At 48.1% G+C, this 27,455-nt stretch overlaps 2 protein-coding genes across 3 annotated transcripts; both read right to left on the bottom strand.

The window, feature by feature from the left end:
* Positions 1-4,986: 4,986 nt before the first annotated feature.
* TREML1 (triggering receptor expressed on myeloid cells like 1) lies at positions 4,987-9,833 on the bottom strand. Its single transcript, XM_019663385.1, is given in 7 exon segments — positions 4,987-5,335; positions 5,338-5,548; positions 5,904-5,956; positions 6,458-6,543; positions 6,933-7,041; positions 9,106-9,438; positions 9,658-9,833. Coding segments are annotated over 7 exon segments (936 nt in total). The 5' UTR covers positions 9,701-9,833; the 3' UTR covers positions 4,987-5,234.
* A 2,611-nt stretch (positions 9,834-12,444) lies between these two features.
* Positions 12,445-17,174, bottom strand: TREM2 (triggering receptor expressed on myeloid cells 2). Of its 2 annotated transcripts, none has more exons than XM_019663387.1 (5): positions 16,971-17,174; positions 15,121-15,471; positions 13,590-13,680; positions 12,663-12,784; positions 12,445-12,585 (listed from the first exon to the last, which is right to left on the bottom strand). In XM_019663387.1, the coding sequence occupies exons 1-5, from the start codon at positions 17,008-17,010 to the stop codon at positions 12,569-12,571; spliced, it is 621 nt and encodes a 206-aa protein (XP_019518932.1). In that variant the 5' UTR covers positions 17,011-17,174; the 3' UTR covers positions 12,445-12,568. The 2 variants fall into 2 exon arrangements, with proteins under 2 accessions (XP_019518932.1, XP_019518931.1); XM_019663386.1 differs by having other exon boundaries at positions 12,663-12,856.
* Between the last annotated feature and the right edge of the window lie 10,281 nt (positions 17,175-27,455).

Below are 27,455 nucleotides of genomic sequence, written 5' to 3' on the forward strand. Positions count from 1 at the left end.
TTCAGATCCCACATATGAGGGCCAGTGACACTGCCCTCTACAGCTAAGATGCTGAACAACAGCTCAACCTGGAGCTGGGCTGTGGTGAGTCGCCACGACGGTGTACGCTGCAGCCCCTGTGGCAGTGGGTTGCCATGGGCTACCGTGTGTAGCCAGCAGCCAGCGTGAGCGGCCAGCAGCCACGGTGAGCAGCCATCCAGACGCTGGCGACTGATCAGCCTCACCCGGGAAGAGCGCAATGATGGTGCCAACTTGGGCCAGTGAAGCAACATCCTCCACAACTAGACTGAAGGACAAAACGACTGTAACTTGTCTGTTCCCCTTCCCCCAAATCCCCAGCGCTGTTCCCCTCTCCCAATTCCCCAATAAAATCTTTTTAAAAAAATAATTGTTGATATGTGGCTATTGTTATTCATCATTCTGATATTTTTTTTTCCCATCTTAAAGAAACCCCTCTAACATTCCTCGTGATGCTGATTTGGTGGTGATGAACTCCTTTAGCTTTTTCTTGTCTGGGAAGCTCTATCTGTCCTTTGATTTTAAATGATAACCTTGCTGGGTAGAGTAGTCTTTGTTGTAGGTCCTTGCTTTTCATTACTTTGACTATTTCCTGCCAGTCCCTTCTGGCCTGCAAAGTTTTGTTGAGAAGTCAGCTGTTATGGGAACTCCCTTATAAGTAACTAGGTGCTTTTCCCTTGCTGCTTTTAAGATTCTCTTTGTCTTTAACCTTTGCCATTTTAATTATAATGTGTCTAGGTGTAGGCCTCATTGGGTTCATCCTGTTTGGGACTCTCTGCACTTCCTGGACTTGTATGCCTGTTTCCTTCACCAGGTTATAGAAGTTTTCAGTCATTATTTCTTTAAGTAGGTTCTCAATCCCTTGCTTTCTCTCCTCCTTCTGGTGCCCCTATGATGCAAATGTTGTTACCCTTGACATTGTCCTAGAGGTCTCTTAAACTAGCCTCATTTTTTTAAATTCTATTTTCTTTTTGCCATTTCAATTGGGTATTTTCTGCTACTTTGCTTTCCAAGTTGCTGATTCAATCCTCTGCTTCATCTAGTCTGCTGGTGATTCCTTCTAGTGCATTCTACATTTCAGTTATTGTATTCTTCACTTCTGACCCTTTGTTTGTTTCTTTCTTTTTTATGGTTTCTATGTCCTTTTTTATGCTTGCAGTCTCTTTGTTGAAGTTCTCAAGTTCTTGAGCATCCTTATAACTATTGGGTTTTTTGTTTGTTTGTTTAGATTTTTATTGGGGAATTGGGGAGCGAACAGCATTGGGGAATTGGGGAAGGGGAACAGACAAGTTGCTGTCCTTTTGTTCTTCAGCCTAGTTGTGGAGGACGTCGCTTCACTGGCCCATGTTGGTATTGTGATCATTGTGCTCTTCCCAGCTGAGGCAGATTGGTCACCGTCCATTGGACAGCAGCTCACAGCGGCTCACAGCAGCTCACACTGGCTGCTGGCCACTCACGGTAGCTTATGGCAGCACACTGTAGCCCCACTGCAGCCTACACCGTCGTCGGCAACTCACAGCAGCCCAGCTCCAGGTCGAGCTGTTGTTCACCATCTTAGCTGTAGAGGGCGCAGTGTCACTGGCCCATGTGGGATCCGAACCAGCAGCACTGCTGCTCATAGCTCACACTCCCAAGCCAACTCTTAACCAACGAGCTACTCGGCCAGCCCATAACTATTGTTTTGAATTCTGTGTCTGGTAGGTTGTGTGCCTCCATTTCATTTTGCTCTTTTTCTGGATTTTTCTCCTGTTCTTTCATTTGTGACGTATTTCTTTGTTTCCTCTTTTAGGCTGCCTTTCTGTATTTCTATGCATTAGGTAGATCTGTTATATCTCCCAGTCTTGGCCAGGTGCCCTATGTAGTAGATGTCCTGTGGGGCCCAGTGGCACAGTCTCCCTGGTAGCCTGAGTCAGGTGCTTCAGGAGTAGTCCTTGTGTGGGTTGTGTGACTCTCCTGTTATAATTGAGTCTTGATTGCTATTGGCACTTCAGTGGGTGGGATTAACCCTTAGGCTGATTGGCTGTGGGGTTTGGCCACATCCATAGCTTATGGGCTGCTATGCAGGAGGCTTACCCCACTGAGTGGGATTTGCCCCAGTTGGCTCTGGTACCTATTTTGTGTGCTGCTTGTGGGACCAATTGGGTGGTGCTCTGCTGTGGTCTGAAGCCAACCTCCAATTATGTTGGTTCTGGGGCAGCAGTTCTCAACCTTTCACAGGGGTCGCCTAAGACCATCGGAAAACATATTTTCGATGGTCTTAGGAACCGAGACACCCCTCCTCTGTCTGTCTCCAGGCCCACATGCAGATATGCCCACATACGAGTACCCAGCGACCCCTGTGAAAGGGTCATTCGACCCCCAAAGGGGTTGCGACCCACAGGTTGCTGTTCTGGGGCCTCTTGGGAGAAGCTCTGGTGCAGGCCCAAGTCAGCCACTGCCTCGTGAGAGCTACAAAGGGATCCACAGTTGTTCACTGCTTGTGCTAAATCTGGAGGCACATGGGAGAGGCCATGCTGCAAACCAAGGATGGCTGCAACCAGTACCAGGCTTGGGGTAACTGCGAAAAGCCAGGACACCCAGAGGCCTGCTGCCACCTGTCCACTCCCATAAGTTTCAGCCACTGATAAAGCCTCATGTGGTACATGAGTTGGGTGAGGCATGACCTCAGGGAGTCACTAGAGTGGGAAGAGTTGTGGTGACCAGGTTAATATAGACTCTGGTTTGGTGCCAGTGCTAATCCTGGAGCTACTCAGTAAAAGTCTCAGAGCACACAAAGGCCAGCCTTCATCCACCTGGGGCCTGTGGGCTGCTGAGTGTTGTCCAAGAAAGAGTGAAATGCAGGAGGGGCTGGCTGCTTTTGGAGAAAGTGCCTGCAGCTGTACAGGAGTTGGGTGGGGCAGGGTCCCAGCTGAGTCAGCAGGGTGGAGCAACAGAGCTCACCAGGCCAATCAGATTCAGATTTGGCCTATGGTGGTGGGCGCAACATAGGAAGCATGGCGCCTGCCTGCCAGCTGCACGGGAAGAGGAAAAGACTGTCCTCCAGTCCTCCTCCTGAAGCCACACCCCTCAGTCTATCCCCTGTAGGTCTCTGAGGCCCCCCAAGTCACTGTCCCTCCGCTGGAGCCCAAGGTGAGTGCCTGCAAGCGAGTGAGTCTATGCACAGGCTGTTTAAGAGGACATCCGGGCTTCCCACAGCCTTCCATCCCACCCAAATGGTCGGAATCCCCTCTGTTTTTCACAGCCAGGTGTTAAAGGGGGCCCTCTTCCTGGCTGGCACAGTACTCCAGGCTGGGTAGCCTGGCGTGGGGAACTGGGGTCCCTCGCTTTTCTAGGGGAAACCTCCGCAGCAGAGATACCCCTCCTGATCCTCAACCACCACAGAGAGGTTGGTGGCCTGTTCTGTGTCTCTTCCCCTCCTACCAATCTCAACGTGGCTTCTTCTTTATATTTTCAGTTGCAGGATTTCTGTTTGGCTAGACTTCAGGTGGTTCTCCAGGTTGATTGATCTATAGTTTAGTTGTAATTTTTACATGTTCATGGAAGGACTCAGGCAATGTATTTATCTACTTTGCCATCTTGGATATCCCCCCAAGTTACTTTTATAACTGTGACTTTGGTTGGTTTTCACAGACTTTATACGATGGGATTAATGTATTTCCCTTCCCTCTTCTCCACCAACCAATTGATTATCTTCCTTAGTATTTCTTTTTGTACTACTAAATATCTTTTGTTTATATCAGGTTCCAAAATGTTCAAAATTCATTTAGGCCAGGGTAAGTTTTTCTCAGAGGGGCTTTTTTTAGACTTTATTCTGCCCTTCCTGCTATTCTACTCCCACCCCACACCCCCTCACCTCCCCCACCAGGCAAGTCCTCTGTCATCTTAGCCAGGGAAAACAAGGTCTTACTTGATTGGTGGGCAGCTGCAGCCTCCAAAGGGACAGACATAAATTTAGGTTCTGTTACAGGCTGAGACTCTATCAGAGCAGTTCAGAACATCCTGCCGGAGCTCCCTAAAAATAGCATCACTAGGCTTACACCGCTGGAGCACAGCTCCCGCACGGCTCCTTCTCCTGAGGTGCCTAGACAAGCTGAGGGCCCCTCCAGATTGAGAAAACCTTTTTATGTCTATCTTCCCATGATTATAAGACAACTGGGTTTCGGAGCAACTCATCCTCTCCGCATAAGTCTCTCATCTCAGTGTGCACAATTTCAAATTAAACAGTTTTCAGAAAGAATCCTGGCAGAGACCTTAAAGGCCCTCCCACCCACAGCCTGGACTAGTTTTCACTTGTACTTAACCATGGCCACATCCTTACCATCCAACCCCCTTCCCCCCACTCCCATGCCTTTCTTTGTGGGCTCCTCCCAAGCTCCAGAGTTCAGGCCAAAGGAAATAGTGCTACCAGATGGCCACCCAGTTGAGAGAGAGTCAACTCTGATAAAACTGATGTCTGCAAAGTTCTTTTTTTCTGCTGGTGCTTCAAAATCCTTTGTCCGGCCAAGGAATTGTCTTGTTGTGTATTTCAGTTTCTGTCCTTACTCCTGTTTCCTTTCAGCCCCATCTGTCACACCCCGTCTGTCCTGAGTCTCCTTTAACTAGTCATTATCCCCCTCCTTCCGTCATAGGCTGTCACGTCAGAAAATGTCATTTGTTTACAAGGTGTAGAGCAGAAAACAGAAGAAATTTCTAGACTCAAGGAAATGAATCTACACTTTCAGGTATCATGACAAAGGCAGGAAATGCTTTTGAAGAAGCCTTCTCAGTTCTCCTTGAACCAGACTGCATTGCAGTATTTCAGACCAGGGAATAAAACCACTTCCCCACTGGCAGGACAGGCGGGAAATAATACAGTACAAACTCTAGACTAGAGTCTTTTCAGTTCACAGGCCATGTGAATAGTCAAACTCGGGCCTTTCCCTTTCCTCTCAACCATCAACAACTCATATATCATCATTTAGAGTTTATTGAGTCCAGTGGCATAATGGCAGAGGAACTAACACGGGTGGGGGAGGGGCGGCTTCCCCAAGATACCTCAGTCACACCCAATCATCACTTTCCAGGTCAGAAAGTCAAGACATTAGATTATAATAGACCCTAAAGTCACCTAGTTGCTCTGATATGCTAAGGATCTAGGGCATGAGCTGGCTGGGTGAGCGGGTGCACAGAAGGAACCCCGGGGGCACTCTCTGTGAGCACACAGTGCGGTGAGCAGCTCAGCTAGGTGGAGTCTGGCTATTAGGGGGATCTTGGACTGGCTTCCGGGAGGCTCCTCCACTCTTGTCCCCTCCAGGGAAGATGACTGTGGCATATGTCACGGCTTGGAGGAGATCAGGACCTTAGGAGGCAGAGGGGGTGATGAGGATGGGGCGGGGGGTGGGGCTTTCCCTGGTAGGGGCTCAAGAGGTAGGCTGCTGTAGGTGGTATTGTCAAAGGAAGGTAGTGAGTCAAGCCTAACATATGGTATGGCCGATGGCACGTCTGCAGTCAGTCCAGAGTCACCGATGTTGTGGAGCACTGAGGAAGGTGCCTGTAACGAAAGCCAGCAACTCAGGCAGAGGGAGCGCCTTCCTTGTCCCCAGTGCTGTTTGGTGGGAAGTCCAGGACCACACTGCACCTGACTCTCGAATCCTGAGTATGTCAGTGGGCAAGGGGAGTTGTTGAAGATTTTTAAGCCCCAAGTTTTTCCCCAAATCTGGGAAGGTGGGATACCAAGGTGGGAAGGTGGGAGAAAATTGGTGCCAGGTTTACAGCATTTAGGAAGACAGTTTGGACCCTGACTGGGCCCCCATCCTTCATCCACCCCGTCAGCCTGGGACCTCTTAGTGAGCTGGGCAGGTGGAGAGTCTGGGGAATTTGGCGGGGAGCCCGCAGAGGCCTCTTACCGTGTGTGAAATTCCACTGCCCTGGGATCGGCCACAAACACCAAGCCTGTGTGCTGGCAGGACAGAGGACAGCAGCACAGTGTGCTTTCTGTGCCGGCTCAAAGCCCACCCCCCACCCCCTTCAGAAACCTCTTTCCAAGTCCAGATTCACCTTCCCCACTCCCATCACAGAACCTTTCCCACCTCCGTCTTCCGAGCCCAGCCTGCCCTGACTCTCCCCACCCACTAACTGCTTTCACAGCTCCCTTCCAAACCTGCCTTGACACTAACCCTAGCTCTCGAAGCCCTGTCCCTACTTCTTCCAGTCCCCTGTCCCCAATTTCACACCCCTACCCTTTCCAGTTCCTGGGTTTCCCCAGGCCTGCTCCCACTGAATCTCCTTCCACCCCTCGGCCCCTCAGCCATGGAAATTCCAGGGTCTGGGGGACTCCGGCTAATGCCCAGACAAGCCCCTCTGTAGGGGAGCTGACCTAGATTCCTGGCCTTGACTGCAAGACTGGCTGACACAGGACCAGAGGAACCAAGCTGGGTTAGGGTGATGGACCGCTACCTACCTTTCCTTTTGGCCATCACAGCAAATAGCACCACCGCCAACGCCAGCAGACCCAGCAGGAGCACAGCACCCCAGATCAAGAGGATGCTGAGGGACATAAGGGGACAGGTGAGCTCAGCCCTGACCCCAGCCGGGAGCTGCTTACCAGAAATCCCAGAGCAGTGGCACAAGGGTGCAGTTCTTGTGAGCCATGGTTGGGAGAGGGAGATTTTTGGAATGAAATGAGGGAGGCAGGCTCAGGCAGGGCAGAAGGGAGACGCATTATGAGGCATCCTGGCTGAAGACCCACTGGGATGAAGGGACCATTGCTCAATTGGGATAGAGAAGTCTGTCTGTCTGTCTACCTGCCTGATCAGAAGTTCCCCAGGGGCGGGGAGAATCATAAGGCTTCCTTTCAATTTAGTCTGGGGCTCTAAACAAGCCATATCTTCACCATCACCCTTTTCCCAGCCACCCAGATACAGTTCTGTCAGTACCTCTTATCCTGGCTGGGTTCCAGAGGGCTGGCACTGCCTACAGGGTCATTAGCCAGACTGCCAACCTTGTAGATCTCGTCTTCCTCCTCCTCCTCTTCCCGGTCAGAGGCTGAGTCAGAAGGAAATGTTTAATGAGTGCATAACGATTGTGGGCAGGGTTCAAGGGCCTGTTGAGGTCTGAGTGGTGGGGGAGTGGAGCTGAGAAAAAAGAGGTCTGGTAAAAGACACAAAGAAGGAGGGAGGACTTGGGGTGTTCTTTAGGGGCCTCTCATTCTGGGGGCCAGGGAATGGCACTCTGCCTGCCTGTGAATACACTCATGTTCCCCTCTACCACCAGCTCCCACACCCTTCCTCCTGCATTTCTCCTTTACCACCTGCTCCCTCATACCCCTGTGATCTTATCAGGCTGCTCAGACTATAGAGAAACAGCTCCTGGGTCCATCTGTGCCCACTTCCTCACCCCACCCTGGCATAGGTTCTCCATTCTCATCCTCGCTGGTGACCTTGCTCCTGGCTCTCATCGGTTGGTTTCTCAAGGGGCCTCGGCACAGCCTGCTAGGCCTCTCCACATACCTGTCACCATGTGGCCACCTGCAGCTGGCTGAGCCCCATCCCGAGCTCTGCCCTCAGGATCTAAGGAACTCCAGGGTCAGCCTGAATGTGACGCATGCCAACTGACCTTTGCTGAGAGCCTTGCTCAGACCCTGAGACTGTTTTGCGGCAAGGCTTCCGTCATCCCTACAACATGCTCGACTTATGGCTGTGGGACTCAGCGTTGGCTTCTCTAGGCCTGAGGATCATTCTTGGGAACCTGGCCAGTCCTTCTAGGCCCTGTGGGGTGGCGGCCTTGACCTGTTCTTGTGAGAGTCACCATTCCTCCTCCCCACCCCATACCAAATCAGGAGCAGGAGGTGCTGCGGCCCAATCTGGCTGCATATATTCTGCCCTCTTGGTGCCTCCTAAGCAACCATGGACGAACCTCTCTAAAACTAAAAGCTTGCCCCACCCTCCCTGGACACCATGTCCTGCCTGCCTGAGCATGCATCCTCTATAGATGTGGGGGTCCCTCACGCCTGCGCTATTGCATCTGGTCTTGTCATAATTTGCCATTGAAGGATTGATAACCCTGAGTTCCTAGACTGCACAGTATCAAGGAATGAGGAGAGTAAAGATGACTAGTATTAACAGGGATATGTTTATAATATAAAATGGTAACTGTGAACTTGAGATGAGAGGGCTTGTCATGACAACTAGTCCACCTCTTAATTAACAGATGGGGAAAAAAACCAAGAGAAGGTAAAAAGCCTTTCTTAATTTCACTATTTGAGGATTGAGCACAAATTACTTGGGAAAATGAAGACCTGAAAATGAAAAAATGTCAGCGTCCTTAAGAGAAAGGTAGTAGCAGTCTCTGCTTCAGCAGACAGCTAACCGTTTTCCCTCCAGAATGTTTTTGGGGTTTTTTTACATTCTATTTTTCTGAGAAAAAAGAATTTTTTTAAATACTTAAAATTGTTCTTTTAATTCATGCTTAGACATTAGAAAGTTGTAGGCTGTATGAATGAAACCTGCAAAAATAAAGTGCTGCCTATATTGAAATTAGGGTTGAGAATGTTGGCTTAAATATTAGTGATACTTTTTTCATTTTTAAAACTGAACAAGTTGAAGTAAGTCAAGCATTGCATGTACCCTGCCTGTAGATGTGGCACATACTAGACGCTCAGTAAAGACAAAATGAAATCAGCTACGACTTCAGTAATTTTTAGGCCATCAAACCCATTAGTACAGGAATACAAAAATGGATAAGGTAAAAAAGTAATTCAAGTTGATATGCCCAAATTAAAACTTTGTTTACGACATTTCTAATAAAAAAATAGCATCAAATATGTTGGAAATGCTGGATGAGGAGGCAAGGCCATGAATGAGTGAGGAAAGAGGCTAGGCCTTCCTACGGGGAAACCCGCTTGTGCAGGAGCGGGCAGGGGGCCGCGTTTGGCTGTTTTATCTCAGACTTCTCACCCAGTTTGGTTTCCGTTCTCTGCAGAACTGTCAAAAGGATATCTGCTCCCAAAGCCTCTCCCCCAAAGGCCCCCACCCCGCAAGGACCCAAGAGCCACAGGTGGGTGTGGGGAGGGCAGGTCAGAGAGGTGGTGGCCAGCCACGGGTAACTCACCAGCAGGGAGGATGTCCAGAGCGACTCTGTGCAGCGTCTGGGGTCCAGAGGGTCCCTCCACCACACAGCCGTACTCCCCGGCATCGTCCTCCCGCAGGGAGATCATCTCCACCTGAAGCAGGCCGCTCCCCAGGTCAGTGAGAAAGGCGCGGCTGTGCCCTGGGGCTCTGCGATCCACGGCTGAGGACACCAAGGGCTGGCACCCCTCTGGCAGGAACCGGCACCACACCTTCCGAGCCTTGATGTCCTGGAGTCGGTAGAGACACTGCACCAGAATGGAGCCCCCCACCGGTGCCTGCAGCACCTCCGGGAGGATGCCAGCCAAGCCCTGGCCTAGGGAACGAAAGGATGTGGGACTGTTAGGCAGGAGTTGGGGGCACCTCCAGCCACCCTCTTTCCCCTCCCCCACTGGCACAGGAACACAGAGACCTAGAGGGAGGTCCACCTTCTAGGCCCTACGCATGTTATTGTGGCCACAATAGTGTCCGTTATTTCTAGGCATGAAACAGAGTATATGGGGCCCAACATTTAGCTCCTTTTGAACCTTACTACCTGCTATTCCCAGGAGCAGCAGCAGGAACAGGTTGGGACCCATGGCTGGGCAGGGCGATGTCAGCTCTGGGGCTTCCCTGGGCACTGACACAGCCTTCCCCCGGGGCAGGAAACATCTGCCTCAGACAGTCACATGGGGCTGTCAGTGACCCTGGGGTGGCGGGCAGATGCTGCAGGGGCCCCTCCATGGGTGGGGATAAGGAGCTCTTCCAAACTCTGGTTGGCTCAGTGCTCAGGAACTGACCCTGAGGGCAGGGGTGGGCAAAGCAGTGTGAGAAGGCCCAGGAATAAGAATGGGAGGCAGATCGCAGCAATGGGAGAGCATTAGAGAAAGAGGAAAGATGATCTTTGGGGTCTTCCAAATACGAACTCTGAGGATGCAGAGCTGTGAAGGAGGAGGGTAAAGTGTCCTACCCATGGTCCAAGGCCATTCTGATTCTAAATTCTGTATGAGTGTCCCCACCCAAGCTTTTAGGAGACTGTCCTTCTCCTAGGGTACAGCCTCACAGCAGGATGGTGGACCTGGCCTGTCTTCATTTATTTTACTGGGTGCTCTCTAGACCCTTTCAATGTGGACCCATGTTCTTAAGTCCTGGGAATTGCATTGTTTCTTTGATAATTCTCCATTTTCTTCTTTTCCCCTCTGTTTTTCTGGAACTCCTTAATTAGCTAGCTATTGAACCTCGTGTATTCATTTCATTTTCATATCTTTTCTCTCTTATTTTTCCCTCTTTGTCTATTTTGTTCTGATTTCTAGAATATATCCTCATCTTTTTCTTCCATCCCTTCTATTATTGTCTTTTATATTTTTATTCTTTAGTGTGTTTAATTTAGAAGATTTCTTATTATCTAAGCACTTTGTATTTATAGCACATTATTTTTGTTTCCAGAATACACTATCTTCTCTGTTGGGAGACAATTCTTCTCCATGAAGATTTTCACGTTTCTGCTTGGCCTGGGCCTTCTGAGCAAGGGCACTGACCAAGTTTTGCCCCAGGGTGGCTGAATGGCAAGCATGCCTGAGAAGCTAGAGACAGTGCACCAGCTCCCTGGAGAATGTGACGTTGTTTTGTTTTTGTTTTCCTTTTTAATAGGAGAGGACCCGGAGGCTCAGAGGGGTCAACGGACTTGCTGGAAATTTCTTAGTAGGAGGCAAAGCTGAAGTTTGAAATCAAAGAATCTGACCCCTTAGTCCATTGTGCCCCTCAGAGAGTCCAAAGCAGGGGATCCCAATGACAATCTGAATTATCAGGGGGATGTCTTTGACATGGCAGAGCAGGAAAGAGACAAGGCCAAGCTCCCAAGACAGGAAGCCTCCAGTGTGCTCCAGTGCCAGGCACACTGGCCTGGGAGTCTCCCTGCCTTCTCATCAGCACTGGTGCCTCAGAGAGGGTGGCAGCAAGGTGGAGGGGGCTCAGGTTGGTCTCCACTCAGTCTTGACAACTGCAGGGTGTCGTGAGGAGGAAGTTTCACACACTGCTGTGTCAGAAGGCCAGGGGAACACAGATGGGACCAGTGGAACAGCCTGAGCAGGGAGTGAGAAAAGCAACTATGTGTGGCCGTGGTCAGAGGGACTCCTGCCTGAGGACATGGCTGACTCGCTTCCTCCTCTTCCCAGCAGCCCACCCTGGAAAAGTATCTCCAGTCCCCTCACTCTTGTCCTGGGTGGTATGTGTGTACTGACGAGAGATGAGGTTCTCTGAGCTGCCCTGGCTGTGCCCTCTGAGCAAATACTCTGCCCCTGGTATCTTCATGGTTCACTTCCTGGCCTCCTCCAAGTGTTCCCCAAGTGCGACTTCCTGACTATCCTTTAGAATTGCATCATCCCTGTGCCTTCTGCCTTCCCAAATGCTCTTCACCATCTGACTAACTTATTTATTACCCATCTCCTCTCTCCTCCCACTAGAACATGGCTCTGCATGGGCAGAAATCTTTGCCTGTTTAGTTCACTGTTGTGTCTCCTATGCCTAGAACAGCCTAGGCCCAGAAAATATCTGTTGAATAAATAAATAAGTGAGTAGGATTGAGCTAGAGGGAGGGGCACCTTGAACAACAAGTGAAATTTGGATGTCCAGGGTCTATGGGGGACTTTGGGGAACTCTTTTCTCTTGGGAGCCTCAGTTTCCCTTCTGTGCAATGAGGGGCTTGGATCAGTAGTTCCCAGCTCTGGTGTGCTGCCTTCTATAACTCAAGTCCTTGTCATTGTCCTCTAGAAGGGAAGGAACATGATGAATGCAAAGCTCTAGGGAGATGAATGGATGAATCAGCTGGAATTAGATGGACTTGGGATGAGGGGGTGAGGGTGAGGAGGGAAGCCTGGGGTAGAGAGGCCAGCAATGATCTTAGGGAACCTATGTATGGGAGGCAAGAGGAGAGGAGAGGAAGACTGGATGCTGAAGAAATTACAGAGGAGGGGGCAGAACTTGCTAATTAGATCTAGGAAAGGGAGAGAGAAGAAGAAAAAGATCGGCCAGTTTGGAGCCTATGAGAATGGGGGAGGTGGTATCCTACAACCCAAGTTCACAAGGAGCCAGGCCCTTTTTCCCCATTCACATTTATTCTCCTGGCCCTGTAGCAAAAGAGAAGACCTTTGTGATACCCAAAACCATCCAGTTAGACAAAAGTCTTGGATTTATTTGTGAAAGTGTTTAATGCCCAATGTCTAGAAGTGGTAGATGTCCTTCCCACCTCCCAGGCACACACACACACACACACACACACACACACACACACACACACACCACACCCCCACACCCCATTGCTTCTGAAGGCCGGGGCAGCAGAGTACAGGCAGAGTCGCCTTTTGCCACAGCAGAACCAGGAGTCTTGGTGGCCCAGGAGCGAGTGTGCAGGCTGGGGTGGTCCCTGCAGCCCTCTTCAGGGCCTCTCCTCCCTGTAGAGTCCTCTCCTCTCAGGTGTCTCTCAGCCCTGCAACAGACCAAGTGCTCACAGGGCCCATCTCTGACCTGTCCACCCCCAGCCACCGCTGTGTTCTCCAAGCTCACCTGTCAGGGTTTGGAGCTGGTAACCTGGGACATGGCCACAATCCGGCCCACTGGCCAAGGATGTCCGCTGTTTCTGCCCATGCCAGGCCACAGTCCAGAGGGCACTGGCTGCTAGAAGCTTGCTGAGAAAGATGCAGGCCAGGAGGAAAAGGATGGACGTAGGTGGGAAAGGGATCTCCTCTTCTGAGAGGCTCCTTGGAGAAACATGAGAGCGTGTGGGAGGCCTTGAGGTAGCCTGCAGGCTGGAATCTGCCCTCAGAGAGGGAATAGGGAGACACCAGGAGCTTCCAGGGGCTCAGGATACCCCTCAACCAGCACCATCCCTGGGATGGAGATGTGTGGGGCTTAATGGGTTTGTAGTCAGGAGACCTGAGTTCTAGGCATGGACCTGCCTGCTGGATGCATTTAAACATTCACCTTCCCTCACTAAGTGGCTTCTGCCTTCCATGATAGTGTGGGATGGGGCATGTGTACGTGTGTGTATATGTGGGGGTCACATGTGTCTCCATGGTTATGTGAACAATGCTTGACACCAGTAAATTGACATGAACCAATCAAAATGGATTCTGGTTCCACCAAAGAAGCAAAGATCTGGGGATCTCAGTTTTGTATTAAAGTACTAAAACTTTCACTGTTGCTGAATTGTAGAGATGACCCTTGGGGGCTGCCAGGGGAGGTGCAGGAGGCTGACCATTCAGGAGTCTTGGAGCTGCAGTGATTTACACACTGTTATAAAACGTATTTCGATATTTTAGCAACTGGCACAGTCGTACCAACACACACTGGCTGGTTGGAAGAGTGTTTAGACAAGATCATATCCTGCCCCTTCCATGCTCTAACTGCCTTCAACTCACAGCCTCCACCCCATGCCTGGTATCTAGAGGGTAGAAGTCTGTCAGAATTCTTAGGAAAGACCTGTCACTGTACCTGGAGATGCTGTGCTCCACGTGGACGTCCTTAAACCCCTGGGTCCCCTCGGGGATCCAGAGATCACCAGGGTCCTGCAGATCCAGGGGGTCTGTGGGAGACAGAGTCTGTGAGCTTCTAACCCCCTCTACCTTGAGGCAGCGTGGCGAGGTGGGGAGAACACTGGGTGGTGTGTGGCCCTCTGGTCTCCTGCCCTGTGTGGATCAAGTGGTTAACCTTTCTGAGCCTCAGTTTCCTCACCTGTAAAGTGGGACAGTTGGGAGCACCTCCTTAATAACAGTGTTGTGGATCCAGTGGGAGCATCCTGTGTAGTGCCTAACACATCTTTGGGAGCTCAGTAACTGCAACTCCCCATCCCTCAGGGTCTTTGGGAAGGTCAAATGGAATAATGGATGTGTTTGAGCATCCCCTGTGTACTGCCAAGCTGTCTACACCAGCTGCTATTATTATTATTATTATTATTATTATTATTATTATTATTATTTTCCTGCCACCCTCTTGGGAGCCGACTGGGCCTTAGACCCTGATAGGGCTAAAAATCTGTGTCTCCTCACCCCCTACTTAGAAAAGTGGTGGAAGTGGGGTCCTGGGTCTATGGCAGGCAGTCTCCCCTAAGCTCCCCACCTTAGACAAATACTGTGCAAGACCCTCATTTCCATGATAACAGGCCATGTTGGGGGGAGGAGCTGGGAAAGGGGAGCATCAGAAAAGGGGTAGTAACCCCAGATTTCTTCTCCTTTGGGACACAACCATGTTCTGGAGACACAGGCAGAGGCTTTCCTCTATGCAAAGCTCAGGGGTTGCGAGGACCCGACACCCACCCCACCCCTCGCCCCTTCCTGTCTCACCTCATCAAGCCTGGAATGAGAATGCCAAGCAGTTCAGCCACAGGAGACTGGGCGAACCTGTCACTTTCCCCCAAGCACGTTTACCTCCTTCACTTCATGTGTGCCCCGCAGGGGCCCTGTGGGCTCAGCAGGACTGACACCAACACCTCCATTTAAAGGTGAAGACATAGGGTCCCAGAGAGACGAAGCACATTGCCCAGGGTGCTCACAAGCAATGTTCCTTTTCAGGGTTGCTTTTCTGTATCTGATTGGTGCTTAATTTACTTAGTAGGTCCATTGGGTGGTGGGGAGAAGGAATAAATGAATCTCCTCCTACTCCTTAAGGACCACCTACGAAGTACGCACCCTAACAGATGCCAAATGGATAAAGCTGTCTGGGGAATCAGGGCCACAGGTAGCACCTAAGGTGCTTGTGCAAATCAGAGAGCAGTCCCCTTCCTGCAAGTGACACCGTCCTGCCCCAGGGAGCAGAGCCTGGACAGGGAACCAGGACTGGATGGTGGCCCCCTTGTGCGGTAAGCACCCTGCATAACTATCCACAGTGGCCCTCAGTGGGGGGACAAAATCCACATTGTGGGTTTTCCCAGGGTCCCCGGAAGCTCAGAGGGTGGTCCTTTGCACAGACACCGAAGCCATGAGCCTGGGCCCAAGGGCAGGCCAAGCGCAATCAGCTGCCCACTTACCAGCCAGCACCTCCACTAGGACTTTCCTGAGGGTGTCTGCCTCGCTACCATGGAGGCTCTGACACTGGTAGAGACCAGCGTCGTGGGTTTGAAGATTCCGCAGTGTGATGGTGAGTGTGCCGCCCAGGGCATCGTCTGCAATGGCCGTGCTCCCGTTCTGCCTCTTCAGGAAGGACAGCAGCCACGAGCTGTGGGTGCTGACCACCCGCTGGCATGGGCCCTCGTTCCCCAGCTGGCGGCACCAGGCTTTGCGTCTCCCCCAGTGCTTCAGGGAGTCGTAGGGACAGGAGACCCGCAGGGAGTGGCCTGCCTGGACCTGGAACACCGTGGTGTTGTGGGCTCGAGACAGCTCTGGGGGAGAGAGGTTCATTCACACCTTCATTCACATACCAAATATTTATTAAACACCTACCATGTACAGAAAACAAAAGAGACAGAAATGCCATCCTTAAGGAGCCCAGCTTCTTATAGAAGATGGCACAACCCAGGCATAGGTTTATGGGAAATTGGGAACCAGGAAACCTGGGTCCTGGGTCTGGCTCATCATTGTCAAACCCTCTGAACATTGTTGAAGAAGTAGCTGACCTTCTCTGGGCCTGTTTCCAAAAACACTTGGTCTTAAAGTCCCCTTCAGTTGTATTCCACATATCTTCTCCCTGTCACATGGAACCAAGACCTCTCTGTTCCCCTCTCCATCTCAAGAGAGAAGGGCCAGTGGCCCTCCCAGGCCTGGGGCTGGTTCCACGGGGGCCTGGGCACTCACTCCCTGCCCCGGTCATGCTGTTTCCTCTGCCACTGCCCACACTGGTACCGGTTCTACATTCTCTTCTTTCTGACCTTTAGCTTCCGACTTCCCCATTTCTGTGGCTTTGTTCCCCTTTCAGGAGGGACTTGTCCCAGAGCTATTTTGGGGGTGACATGAGGCTGCTATTTTGGCCCTCCTTGCAGTGAGGGAGATGGGCTTGAACACTAGTCTACTGCCAGGGACGCGGTTGCAGGGGCCACAGCCCTCTGCCTCAACTTCCCCTCCCTTCATCCCATCTTCAACCATATGGTGACAGAAATTTGAAAGATAGAATTGGGAAGCTGGTGGCCTGTCTTCTGGGACCAGAGAGACCTGATGAGCAGCGCTTCCTCCACATGTTGCTACATCCATCCCTTTGCCTTCAGTCAGCACCCCCCATCTTCTCCCACTCCACCCCAGCTAAGAAGTTGCAGGAGCAAGGCTCTATTAGGATGGTTTCCTTTGCCCAGGCTTGCTTCTTGCTTTGCAGGAGCAAAAGGCACCCTTCCCCCAATGAGAAAAAGCAGTTGTGTGCAAGAACCTGGGATATCCATCCCCCCAGCTCAATGACAGAAATACTCAACCTCCCTCACCTCCCACTCAGGGCTGGCAACAAGAGGACCTTCAGAGCATGGGAAAGGGCACCCAAAAGATGCAGATTCCCAGTCCTCCCTCCCGCCCTACCCCACCTCTAGGGCTAGTCTTATGCTTAAATGGTTCGTAATTTTACGGGCTTTTACCAGTGCCCCCCCCCAAAAAAAACTTCCCTTAGCTACTAGCAAGTGCCTGAGATGCCACCATCAAAACTCCCTCCTTTCCACATGGCCAGAATCCACCAGCCCTTATGTAGCACATGCATGGGCTCTGACAGTGCGTCCTGATACTGGGAAGGGGGGGAGAGCATGAAGGATAGGGGCAGGGTGGGGAGAAAGGGCTGTAGAACATGTGAAGACTTCAACTTCCTTCAGAGCCTGGTTCAGCGCTCCCCCACCCACCCACCCACCTGCCATATACTCAGGGAAAGGGAAGGAAAGAAGGCGTCGGAGGTGGACGGAGGTGATCCTACCTGTGACAGAGAGCAGGACGAACAGCTGGAGAAGCTCCATGTGACCCTTCCCTGTAGAAGCCAGACACAGGGTGCCTTGTGCAAGACCTCGTCTTTTCTTTGAACTGAAGAAAGGAAAAAGTCGGGCTTGTCAGGCGCAGCCCACAGGAACTGGCTCCTGGGGATTGAGCAATAGTCAGGACTGGGGTCTGGCTTTATGATTCAGGGAAGGGTTGTGGGGTGTGGGAAGAGAGGAGAGGAGGAGCCACAGCAGCCTGGCAGCGGGAGGCTGAGGATCTCAGACCTCCGAGAGGCCAGCCCACCATCCACACCAGCCAGGGTGACACCACATGGCTGGGGCTGGTCCGGGTGCAAAGGGGCAGAACCTAGCCCAAGGATCACTGTCCTCCCAGCTGTGTTCAGACCCTCCTGCAGCTGCAGTGCCTGCCGTTCACTGGTTCCAGCCTTGCGAGGGATGGAGAACAGCTGCCGCCTGAGAAGACACGATCCTCACCCAACCCCTTCTAGTGCTTTCCTCCAGGCCAGCATCCCTATGTGGGCAGCAGTAAAGAACACGGCCCTGGGGCCAGACTTCGTGGCTTCAAGTCCCTCCTTCCTCAGCTCCTGTGTGTACAGCCACACATCCATAACCTCTCGGTGTCTTCGTTTCTGTATCTGTGAAATGGGAATGATGCTAGTGTGTAGGGTCATTGGGAGGACACCATGGATTTCTACAGGCAATGTGCTTTAGAACAGGGCCAGACACACAGCACTCAACAAAATTAACTAGCACCATTATCCTCGTTAGCACAAGAAAGGGAAAATGGGCCGTTCACAAGAAAGCGGATTTTCTCTGCTACCCAGAATCTGCCAGCTAAGTTTAGCCTCCTTTGCACAGCTGGGCACCTCCTGTATGTATTTGGTCACATGGCTATTATTTTGTGTACACACTCACCTGGAACTCCCTGCCATCCTACGGGACACAACAGGACGTGACATTTCCTGGTGATCTGGGGTGGGGTGCTTTTTCCGTAAGTGTGGGTCCTATGAATAGTGATCCAGGCACAGGGATCTGTGCATACAAAGGCCCAAAGATGTAAAATGTCCAGGAGAGTCAGGGATGGGGTGAGGGAGGTGAAGCAATTCCCAGGGACACGGGATTGAGTTGTGCTGGCTGAAGTAGCAGGGGAGGCTGGAAGAGCCCTCAGGGGGCCCACAGATCATCAGAGGCTCCTTTGGTTTCCTGTAAGCACTTGCTGATTTGTTCTTCCATTCATTAATTTATCCATATTTACTGTGCATTTACCATTCAGACAGGGAACATGCATGGAGATGGGGAATTCACGGTGAGCAAAAGACAGCCCTTCACTTAGACAGCCAACTGCCTGGGCTTAACCTAAGGGCCTAGGGAACGAGGTGTCTGAGGCCACCTGAAGATCACTCTACGAGTAGGTATCCTTCTCTGGTGTTTGAAATCAGGACTATTGGCATATAATTTACATACACAAAATTTTATCTCATTAGGGTGTCCTGTCCTATGAATTTTGAAACCTCATAAATCTATGTAATAACCATCACAATCAAAATATAGAACGTTCCTATCAGCCCCTCATGTCCCCTCATGTCCCCTTTAGCCAATCCCTTCCTCTCCAATGAAGGCCCTGGCAATTACTGATCTGGCTTCTGTTCCCAGAGTATCCTGCCCTTTCTATGATGTCACGTACATGGAATGTTATGGTATGTAGCCCTTTGAGCCTGGTTTTTTTCGCTTATCGTAATGCATACAACATGCATGAAGTTGCACTTCTCAGTAATTCATTCCTTTTTATTGCTGAACAGTATTTCATAGTGTGGCTGAACCACAGGTAGTTTATCCATTCACCAGCTGATGAACATTTGAGTTGTCTCCAGTTGGGGGCAATTACGAATAAAGCCACAATCAGCATTCATGTACATATATTTCGGGTGTACATGTTTTCATTTCCCTCAGGTAAAATCCTAGCAGTGGGAGTGCTAGGTTCCATGGTAAGTGTATGTTTAACCTTGTAGAAGCTACCACACTATTTTTGAAAAGTAGTTGTACCATTTTTGCATCCTTGTTAAGATTTGATATTGTCGAGTTTCCTTTTAAGCCATTTAAAAAAGTTTATGGTGATATTTCATTATAGTTTTAATTGGTATTTTCCTAATGACTAATGAAGTTGAACACCGTTCATTGTTTATTTGCCATATCTTCTTTGGTGAAGTATTAATTCATATTGTTTGACCATTCTTTATTGTTTATTATCAGCATTATTATTGAATTGTGAGAATTCTTTATATATTCTGGATACAAGACTTTTATCAGATATGTGATCTGCAAGTATTTTTTTCTAGTCTGTAACTTGTTTTATCATTTCCTTAACAGCGTCCTCCAAAGGGTAGAAGATTTTAATGCCGATAAAGTCCAGCTTATTAATTTTTCATTTATAATTTGTGTGTTTTGTGTTCTACTAAAAAAATTTTGCCTACCTCAAAGTCACAAAAATTTTCTCCTCTGTTTTCTGTTAGACAATTTGTAGTTTTAGGGTTTTCATGTTGGTATGTGATCCATTTCAAGTTAATTTTTATATGTGAGCCAAAATATGATTTGTGGTTTATTTTATTTTATTTTATTTTTTGCCTATAGATGTACAATTGTACCAGCATCATTTGTTGATGGAAGGACATCTTTTGTCCATTGAATTGCCTTAGTATCTTTGTCGCAAATCAGTTGACATGTAGATGTATTTCTTGACTGTCCATTCTGTTCCATTGATCTATGTGTTTATCCTTTTGCCAATAACACACCAACTTGACTACTCACTGTAGTTCTATGACAAGTCTTTAAATCAGGTGGTGTGGGTAATCCAACTATGTTCTTTTTCAAAATGGTTTTGGCTGTCCTCGTTACTTTGCTTTGCCATGTAAATTTTTGAGTTAGCTTATCAATTTCCTCCCCAACCGTCACCAAAAAGAAAGCCTGTGGGCTTTTGCTTGGAATTACATTGGCTCTATAGCACAGTTTTGGGGGGAACTAGACCTCTTAACACTATTAAGTCTTCCAATCATGGACAGAGGTTAGCTCTCCATTTATTTATTTCTTGTATGGTTTCTCTCACCAATGTTTAATAGTTTTCACCACACAAATCTTGTACACATTTTGTTAAAGTTCTGCCCAAGTATTTAATGATCTTGGTGCTATTTTAAATATTTCTAGCTTTCTATATCTTAGACTGAAGCAGAACTCAGAAGTCCCATGAATCTTTATCTTACTTGCTAGCCCATTGATGTTTCATTCTGACCCATACTTCTCACTTCCTTTCTACCTGAGAAAAGGGTCTCTTGTCTTCCTTTTAGTCTCATTTCAACTGGTAGGTACCAAAAAATCTTTACTAATTCCTCCCAGTACGTGCATATCAAATGTTCTCATCTTTTAGCGTGTGCTAATTTGTCATTCAATCCTCTGATCCTCAAATCCTCATATCTGAGCTCAGAAACATTTGTGGACCACCCCCCTCCCAAGCATAGGATCCTTCCTTTCTCTTTGCTAAGTATGAGTTTCAAGATACCTGCCACTTCACACTTGGGCACAGAGATCTTTTTCCCTCTATCATTAAATCTGAACATTATCATTCACTGGTGCATGGATTCAACCTCCATGTATGTGTTAGTCACTGTGCTAGAGAACTCAGGTTTCTTGGAGGCCTAGCATTCCTGGATATGATGATGACTAGCAGCTCTCCCAAATCGTTACCCTCCCCAAACACACACTTCTACCCACCCCCCTCCTTCTTCCCTAGGAATAAATCAAGTCCATCATATGTGCGTATCATCACCTTTTTTCAGATCCTCTGTCATCTTCTCATCCCCAGTCTAGCCAACCTGAGCATCTAGAGAAGTACCAGAGTCTGGTCAGGACCATGGCCAGCGACCAGGCCTGCTTTGGAGTACGTGGAAGAGTGCAACTGGAACAGCTGGCATGGGAACAAGCCACTCAAAGCTGGAACAACTCAAAACTATCAGGGCGCTCCACCAGCCCAGCCTGAGAAATGGGCCTGAGAGAGTAATTGGTGGTGTCCACTGACTCTTGGCCACCAAACTCAAACATCAGAGCCCACAAACGTCATTTTCTGATGAGCAGCCACTTAATCTTCCCTTTCCTGGTTCCCTCTTTGGTCTTGTCTAGCTTTTTCGTTTTCTTTTTTTTTAAGATTTTTATTGGTGAATTGGGGGATGGGTACAGCGCTGGGGAATTGGGGGAAGGGGAACAGACAAGTTGCTGTCCTTTTGTTCTTCAGTCTAGTTGTGGAGGACGTTGCTTCACTGGCTTTCAAATGAGTCATCAGAGAGAGTTTGGGACATATCTCAGACAAAAAGGCACATTTGGGTATCTAATCTGAGCATAAGTTGAGAAGTCAGGATGCCCATCAGGGTGGAAATGGGGACCGAGGCTTTGACCACAGAGATCTGCAAACTGAAGATTGGTCTTGCCATGGCTGGAAGCATAATGCCTTAAAAATGAAAGAGGATTAGGAGAATTGAAGCCTTTCTGAAGAGAAAGAAAACAAGTTCTCCAGGGAGAGGCTGAGTCCCACCCTTAGCATTGAGTGGCACTCTTTTCCCGTAATACCCTTGGCTGAGTGAAGTCACAAGTCTGTCCCTCTGCACCCAGAGCATACTGGGAAATTGGAGATCAACAAGGAAATAAATCCCTGAGACCCATGTGCATCTAGATCAGCCCTTTTTAACGTTACCTGACTGTGAAACCCTTATAAAAATACTCTAAAATTTTGAGATGTCAGCAAGAGCTCTGGGGTTATCATTTGTGCTTGGATTAGAGTAGAAAGCAAAAATAGCCCTAGAGATAAATGATTGGTCACAAAATTGGTTCAATTTTCCAAAAGTTTTTAAACAGATAATAGTTTAGAAAAATTAGATAATTTTTACAGACCTAATGTTGAAATTATAAGACTCATAATTAAGTAGATAACATACATCAGTGTTATCAATAATTACTTGGCAAATACTTCTTGTGCAGTTAAAACACATGCAATTTCCTCAGGATCACCTGCCACACTTATGTGGGGCACAACTTTAAATGGAGATTATGATTATTAAAAGAATAACTGTATAAAATGTGCTCAGCATTTAAAAAAATCTTTTAGAAACAACATTCAGTTAATTTTTATGTGAAAAAAATACAAAAAAAGTCACTCTTAAAAGGTAAAAGTTGTTGATAATTCCACCCCTTAAAACACACTAGCATTTATTGAGTGCTTACTATGTGCTAGGCCTTGTTCTAAACACTTTAAATGTGTTATATCATTACCTATGAGGTAGATCCAGATAACTAAGATCCAGAGAAATGAAGTAAGTTGTCCAGGATCACACAGCTAGTACAAGGTGGAAGTTAGATTCGAATAGTCTGGCTCCAGAGCCAGTCCTCTTTATAATTTTATTGAGTGATATTTTCCTCTACTCCTCTAATCCCATTCTCCAAAGATAATCACTAGTAATATTTTGGTGTATGTTCATCTAGTCTTTTTTCTATGGTCATAACGGAGACATAAACAAGCACATGCTAGATATATTATTTTGTGGATTGCATTTTTCATTCAGTATACACAGACCATCTTTCCATATGAACAGATACAGTTTTACTTCAATTTTGTAATGTCTAGATAATATTCCTTGGTGTGGATATAGCACAATTTATTTAATTGGCCTCCTATTAATGGATATTAAGAAAGTTTCTAAGAGTTGACTCTTTCAAATTGTGATCAGCATAACTTGCCTTTTTTACATTAAAATATTGGGAGTAAATATATTACTAATATGGATTACTTTCACGTGACACTTATTAATGTCTCTTAAAATACTAATGTTTTGTGGAGCATTGGGAAGGAAATCTAAACACTTCAATAAAGTAGTAAACTTTAGCTTGTGATCCCCTCCTTTTGTGTTCGAAGGCTACTGTCACATAGCAGAACCCACATTTAGTCAATCTCCAGTCACACCAACTTGAATATCTCAACTCTTATAAGACAAGACCTAAAACTTCAGGGACCAGAGAGAAGTGGAAGATCCTCAGGCCCAACTTGTTGATTCCTGAGTTTTTGGCCAGGGGGACATGTCTTCAGTGCAGGCACTAATCACAACCAGAGGGTGGGCAGAGGATTAAAGAGTCAGGAAAACTGGGAGATTTGATGGGGAGATGTGAGAAGGCACCTGCCAGGTATTAACAGCAAGATAAACATAGACTTTGACAATGTGCTCTTCTTGTGTGTTTCCTTGAGGAACAGGGTTTCAGATTACTTTGATGGCTTTTTGTTGGTGTCAGCCTGGATTTCCTTGAAGGACATTCTTCAAAAGACAGGACCATCATGAAGTCCTGCTTGGATATTGGTTACAAGTATAATAGCTGCAGTCGATGGAAGAAGGAGCCTGTTTTGAGAAATCTAATAAGAATTCCGAAGAGAAAGAAGCTCAGGCAGGAGAAGAGAGAAGCAGTTAGGAAACAGAAGACAGGCCAAATTTCTGGACCCTAGAGAAGCAGCCCTAGGGTTTAGAATTTGCACAGAACCTTTATTTCACCATGTCTTGACTCTTAGAAGGCACTAAGCAGTCGTCCTCCTGAGAACATAGCTAGACTGTATTGTCCAGCCTCTCCTGCAGTTAGAGGCAGTGGGTTCTGGAAGAAGTGACGTGTGCCCCTTCCAGGCCTGGCCCATGAAGTCTTCTGTGCAATCTTCAGTGTTGCTTCTCTTTCCTCTCAGTTGCTGCCCAGATGCAGAGGATCCGGTGAAGGGCTCTGAGGTGCTAGAGTATAACAGAGTCAGCAGTTGGCAAGAACCTGGGTCCCTGAATGACTGTGTGGAATGAGACCTTCACCACCAACCTGCATTGTACTGTGACAGAAATGAGAAATAAACTTGTATTGTTTTTCTTTGTTGTTGTTACAGTGGCTAGCTCACCTTGACTGATGCATGGTGGAATACTGGTATTTCTCCTACTTCTCTGGTGGCTTCTTCTATGTTTTGTTCCTTGAATCCTTGCCTTTCTCTCATTGTCTAAACAAAAATACCTTTCAAGGTTCAGAGCTGTTCTGGCCACTTACCTCTGGGTCAGTAAGTGACCCTAAGACCTGATTTCTCTTCTGAGCTCCAGACTCTCACCTCCAGCTGCTTAAGCTCAGTTGTTCTGCAGTTCTAAATGCTTCTAAACCTAAACATACTATCTTCCTCCCCAAATGGGCTTTATTCTAACTTATCTTTCATTGTCCCTCTCACTGGCCACAGGCTTCTCCTAGTGAGACTGGCTGTACATCTCTGTGTGTTCCTCAATCCCCTCCCCACCACCACCAGGCAGAGAACTGTCACTCCCCTTCTCCTTTCCCCACATCCACCCCCACTCCTCTGCTGCCCTCATAGCGTTAACTCTCTCCTCAAGCTGCGCAGCAACCCCCAGCCTCCTCCTCTTCTTCAAATGCCAGCACCCTAGGCTATATAACAACATTAGCTCTTGCTTGGCCTTTTGCAATAGCTATTTTTTATTTAAAGATTTTTTAATTGGGGAATTGGGGGAGGGGAACAGTGCTATGGAATCGGGGAAGGGGAACAGACAAGTTGCTGTCCTTTTGTTCTTCAGTCTAGTTGTGGAGGATGTCACTTCACTGGCCCATGTTGGTATTATCATTGTGCTCTTTCCGGCTGAGGCAGATCGGTCACTGGCCATTGGACGGCCACTCACGGAGGCTACTGGCAGCTCATGCCGGCTGCCAGCCACTCACGGTAGCTTACGGCAGGCACTGCAGCTTCATTGCAGCCTGCGCTGTTGACCGTGACTCACCGCAGCCCAGCTCCAGGTTGAGCTGTTGTTCAGCATCTTAGCTGTAGAGGGCGAGCATCACTGGCCCTAATGTGAGATCGGAATTGATGCTTGCTGCTCAGATCTGGCGTCCCAAGCCAACTAACTCTTAACCAACACACCGCTCGGCTGGCCCCAATAGCTATTTTTTAAATTAAGAAATATTTTAAGCACATAGAAAAGTATAGAGGATAATATAACCAACACTTGTACCAATCAGCTAGCTTTGTCACATCTTAATATTTTGCTGTATTTGAAAATGGAAAAAAGATAAAGAGGGAAGGGTGGCTCAGATCTAGGAAATGAAAAGCTTTCGTTATTACTTACATTGTATTAGATGGAATTTTACAGTAAACTGACTTACCACTAAAATTTATATATAGTGCCAGGTCTAAGTTTTTTTCTGTTGTTCCATGTTGCATAAATCTCTAATGTAACAGAAACATGATAACCACACATGCTGGATGGTTTTATATGAATTTTTACAAAGCAAATGCCATTTGGGGTGCCTAAATTCATTCACAGAACTAGAGTTTTTTTTCTGTGATGATCATGAACTCTCTGACTTAGAAAATATGAGATTATCTATCTATGAATATATATTTTTAAAATAAAGCATTACAGGGCCGGCCGAGTGGCACGATGGTTAAAAGCTGGCTTGGGATGCCAGAGGGCCCTGGTTTGGATCCCACATATGAGGGCCAGTGACACTGCCCTCCACAGCTAAGATGCTGAACAACAGCTCGACCTGGAGCTGGGCTGCTGTGAGTCCCCAGAGATGGCGTAGGCTGCAGCCCCTGTGGCAGTGGGTTGCCATGGGCTACCGTGTGTAGCCAGCAGGCAGCCTGAGCAGCCAACAGCCGCAGTGAGCGGCCCTCCAGAAGCTGGTGACTGATGTGCCTCTCCCGGGAAAGAGTGCAATGATGGTGCCAACTTGGGCCAGTGAAGCAACGTCCTCCACAACTAGACTGAAGAACAAAAGGGCAGCAACTTGTCTGTTTCCCTTCCCCCAATTCCCCAGTGCTGTTCCCATCCCCCAATTCCCCAATAAAAATAAATAAATAAAATAAAACATTACAGACATTTGAAGCCTTCTACCCGTGTACTGTGTATAAATGTATCTAGTGGAGATTTGAATTTCTTTGATTGGAGTGAAGTTGAACATTATTTATGTACCTTTAGTTTTTAAATTTTCTCATGTGTAATTTTTTTTTACCTATAATTTGCCTGTTAAAAAAGGCCTATCTTTTTTCTTGATTTATAAATTTTGGCTACTAACTCTTTTACCGTTATATGCACTGCCAGTGCCTTCTCCCTGCCTGTGGCCCATCCTTCCTCTTTATTTCTGGTGTCGTCTTTTGCACTAAGGTTTCCATTTTAATATAGTCAAATATGTCACTTTCCCCTTTAATAGTTTGTGCTTTTGGTGTCTTGCTGAAGGAATCTTTCTGTACCCTGAAGTCATACAGACTCATATTTTTGTCTAAACATCATATTGTTTGGCTAATGACATTTAGGTTTATAACCCACCTGGAATTGATTTTTGTGTAAGACATAAGTAAGAATCTAATTTCCTTTTCCCCTATATATAGAGATAGCTGTGCCAGCACCATTACATACTATTTCTTTTCTCCTTGGTTCGTAATGCCTGCCCTGGCAAATACCGAGTTTCCTTGTATCCACGGGTCTGTTTCTCGACTGTCGATTCTGTTGCCCTGGCAGATTTTCTTTTTTTTAAAGATTTTATTGGGGAATTGGGGGAGGGTAACAGCATGGGGGAATTGGGGAAGGGGAACAGACAAGTTGCTGTCCTTTTGTTCTTCAGTCTAGTTGTGGAGGACATCGCTTCACTGGCCCAGGTTGAGCTGTTGTTCAGCATCTTAGCTGTGGAGGGCAGTGTCACCAGCCCTCATATGTGGGATCCGAACCGGGGCCCTCTGGCGTCCCAAGCCAGGTCTTAACCATCGCGCCACTCGGCCGGCCCCCTGGCTGATTTTCTATTCCAGGGTTGTGCTGTGATTGTGATAACCTAACAGTAAGCCTTGGTTTCTGGTCGTGAAGACCATCTCCTTTCCCCATGGCTTTGCTCTCCAAATGTATCTTGGCTATTTGTTTTGATTGTTTATTATTGCATAACAAACTATCTCAAAGCTTAGTGGTTTAAAACAACAACCAAAGATAAAATAGATAAGTCGATGAATAAAATCTTTATATATTGTATCATGTGCACAAAGAGGGTGAGTGAGGGCAGCAAACTGAAGACCAGAACCACTTTGTGTTGGGTGGATAGGCCTCCAGGGAGAAGGATGACACTCAAATGGTGGGGAGCTCGTACATATGCAGTGGGCTTAAAGCCTGCTGGGGTCCCAAAGATCATGGTGCAGGACTCCCTCTCCATCCTCACCCAAGCACATAGCTCCTGTGGGGCCTGAGTCTTGGGGTGGCTTAGCGGCCATGGCTGCCTCAGAGCTGATACAGAAAAGGTATGCATTCCTGAGGTAGTAGCAGGCAGGGCATCTTCTCCCTGGGGTGGGGTGGGCAGGAGGGACCCAAGTCCTCTTATCTGGGGCCACTGGTTAATTGGGAGTCTCTCCCCTTGACTCTCCAGTGAAGTCAGCC

The sequence above is a fragment of the Hipposideros armiger genome, unplaced genomic scaffold (genome assembly GCF_001890085.2).
Source record: "Hipposideros armiger isolate ML-2016 unplaced genomic scaffold, ASM189008v1 scaffold_389, whole genome shotgun sequence".
Lineage (NCBI taxonomy): Eukaryota > Metazoa > Chordata > Mammalia > Chiroptera > Hipposideridae > Hipposideros > Hipposideros armiger.

Coding starts and splice junctions, on each gene's coding strand:
- TREM2 (XM_019663386.1), bottom strand. CDS start 17,010: ATGGAGCTTCTCCAGCTGTTCGTCCTGCTCTCTGTCACAG. Junction 15,472..16,970: donor CGTCCTGCTCTCTGTCACAG/GTAGGATCACCT, acceptor TCTCTCCCCCAG/AGCTGTCTCGAGCCCACAAC. Junction 12,857..13,589: donor GTGGAGCACAGCATCTCCAG/GTACAGTGACAG, acceptor TGTTTCTCCAAG/GAGCCTCTCAGAAGAGGAGA.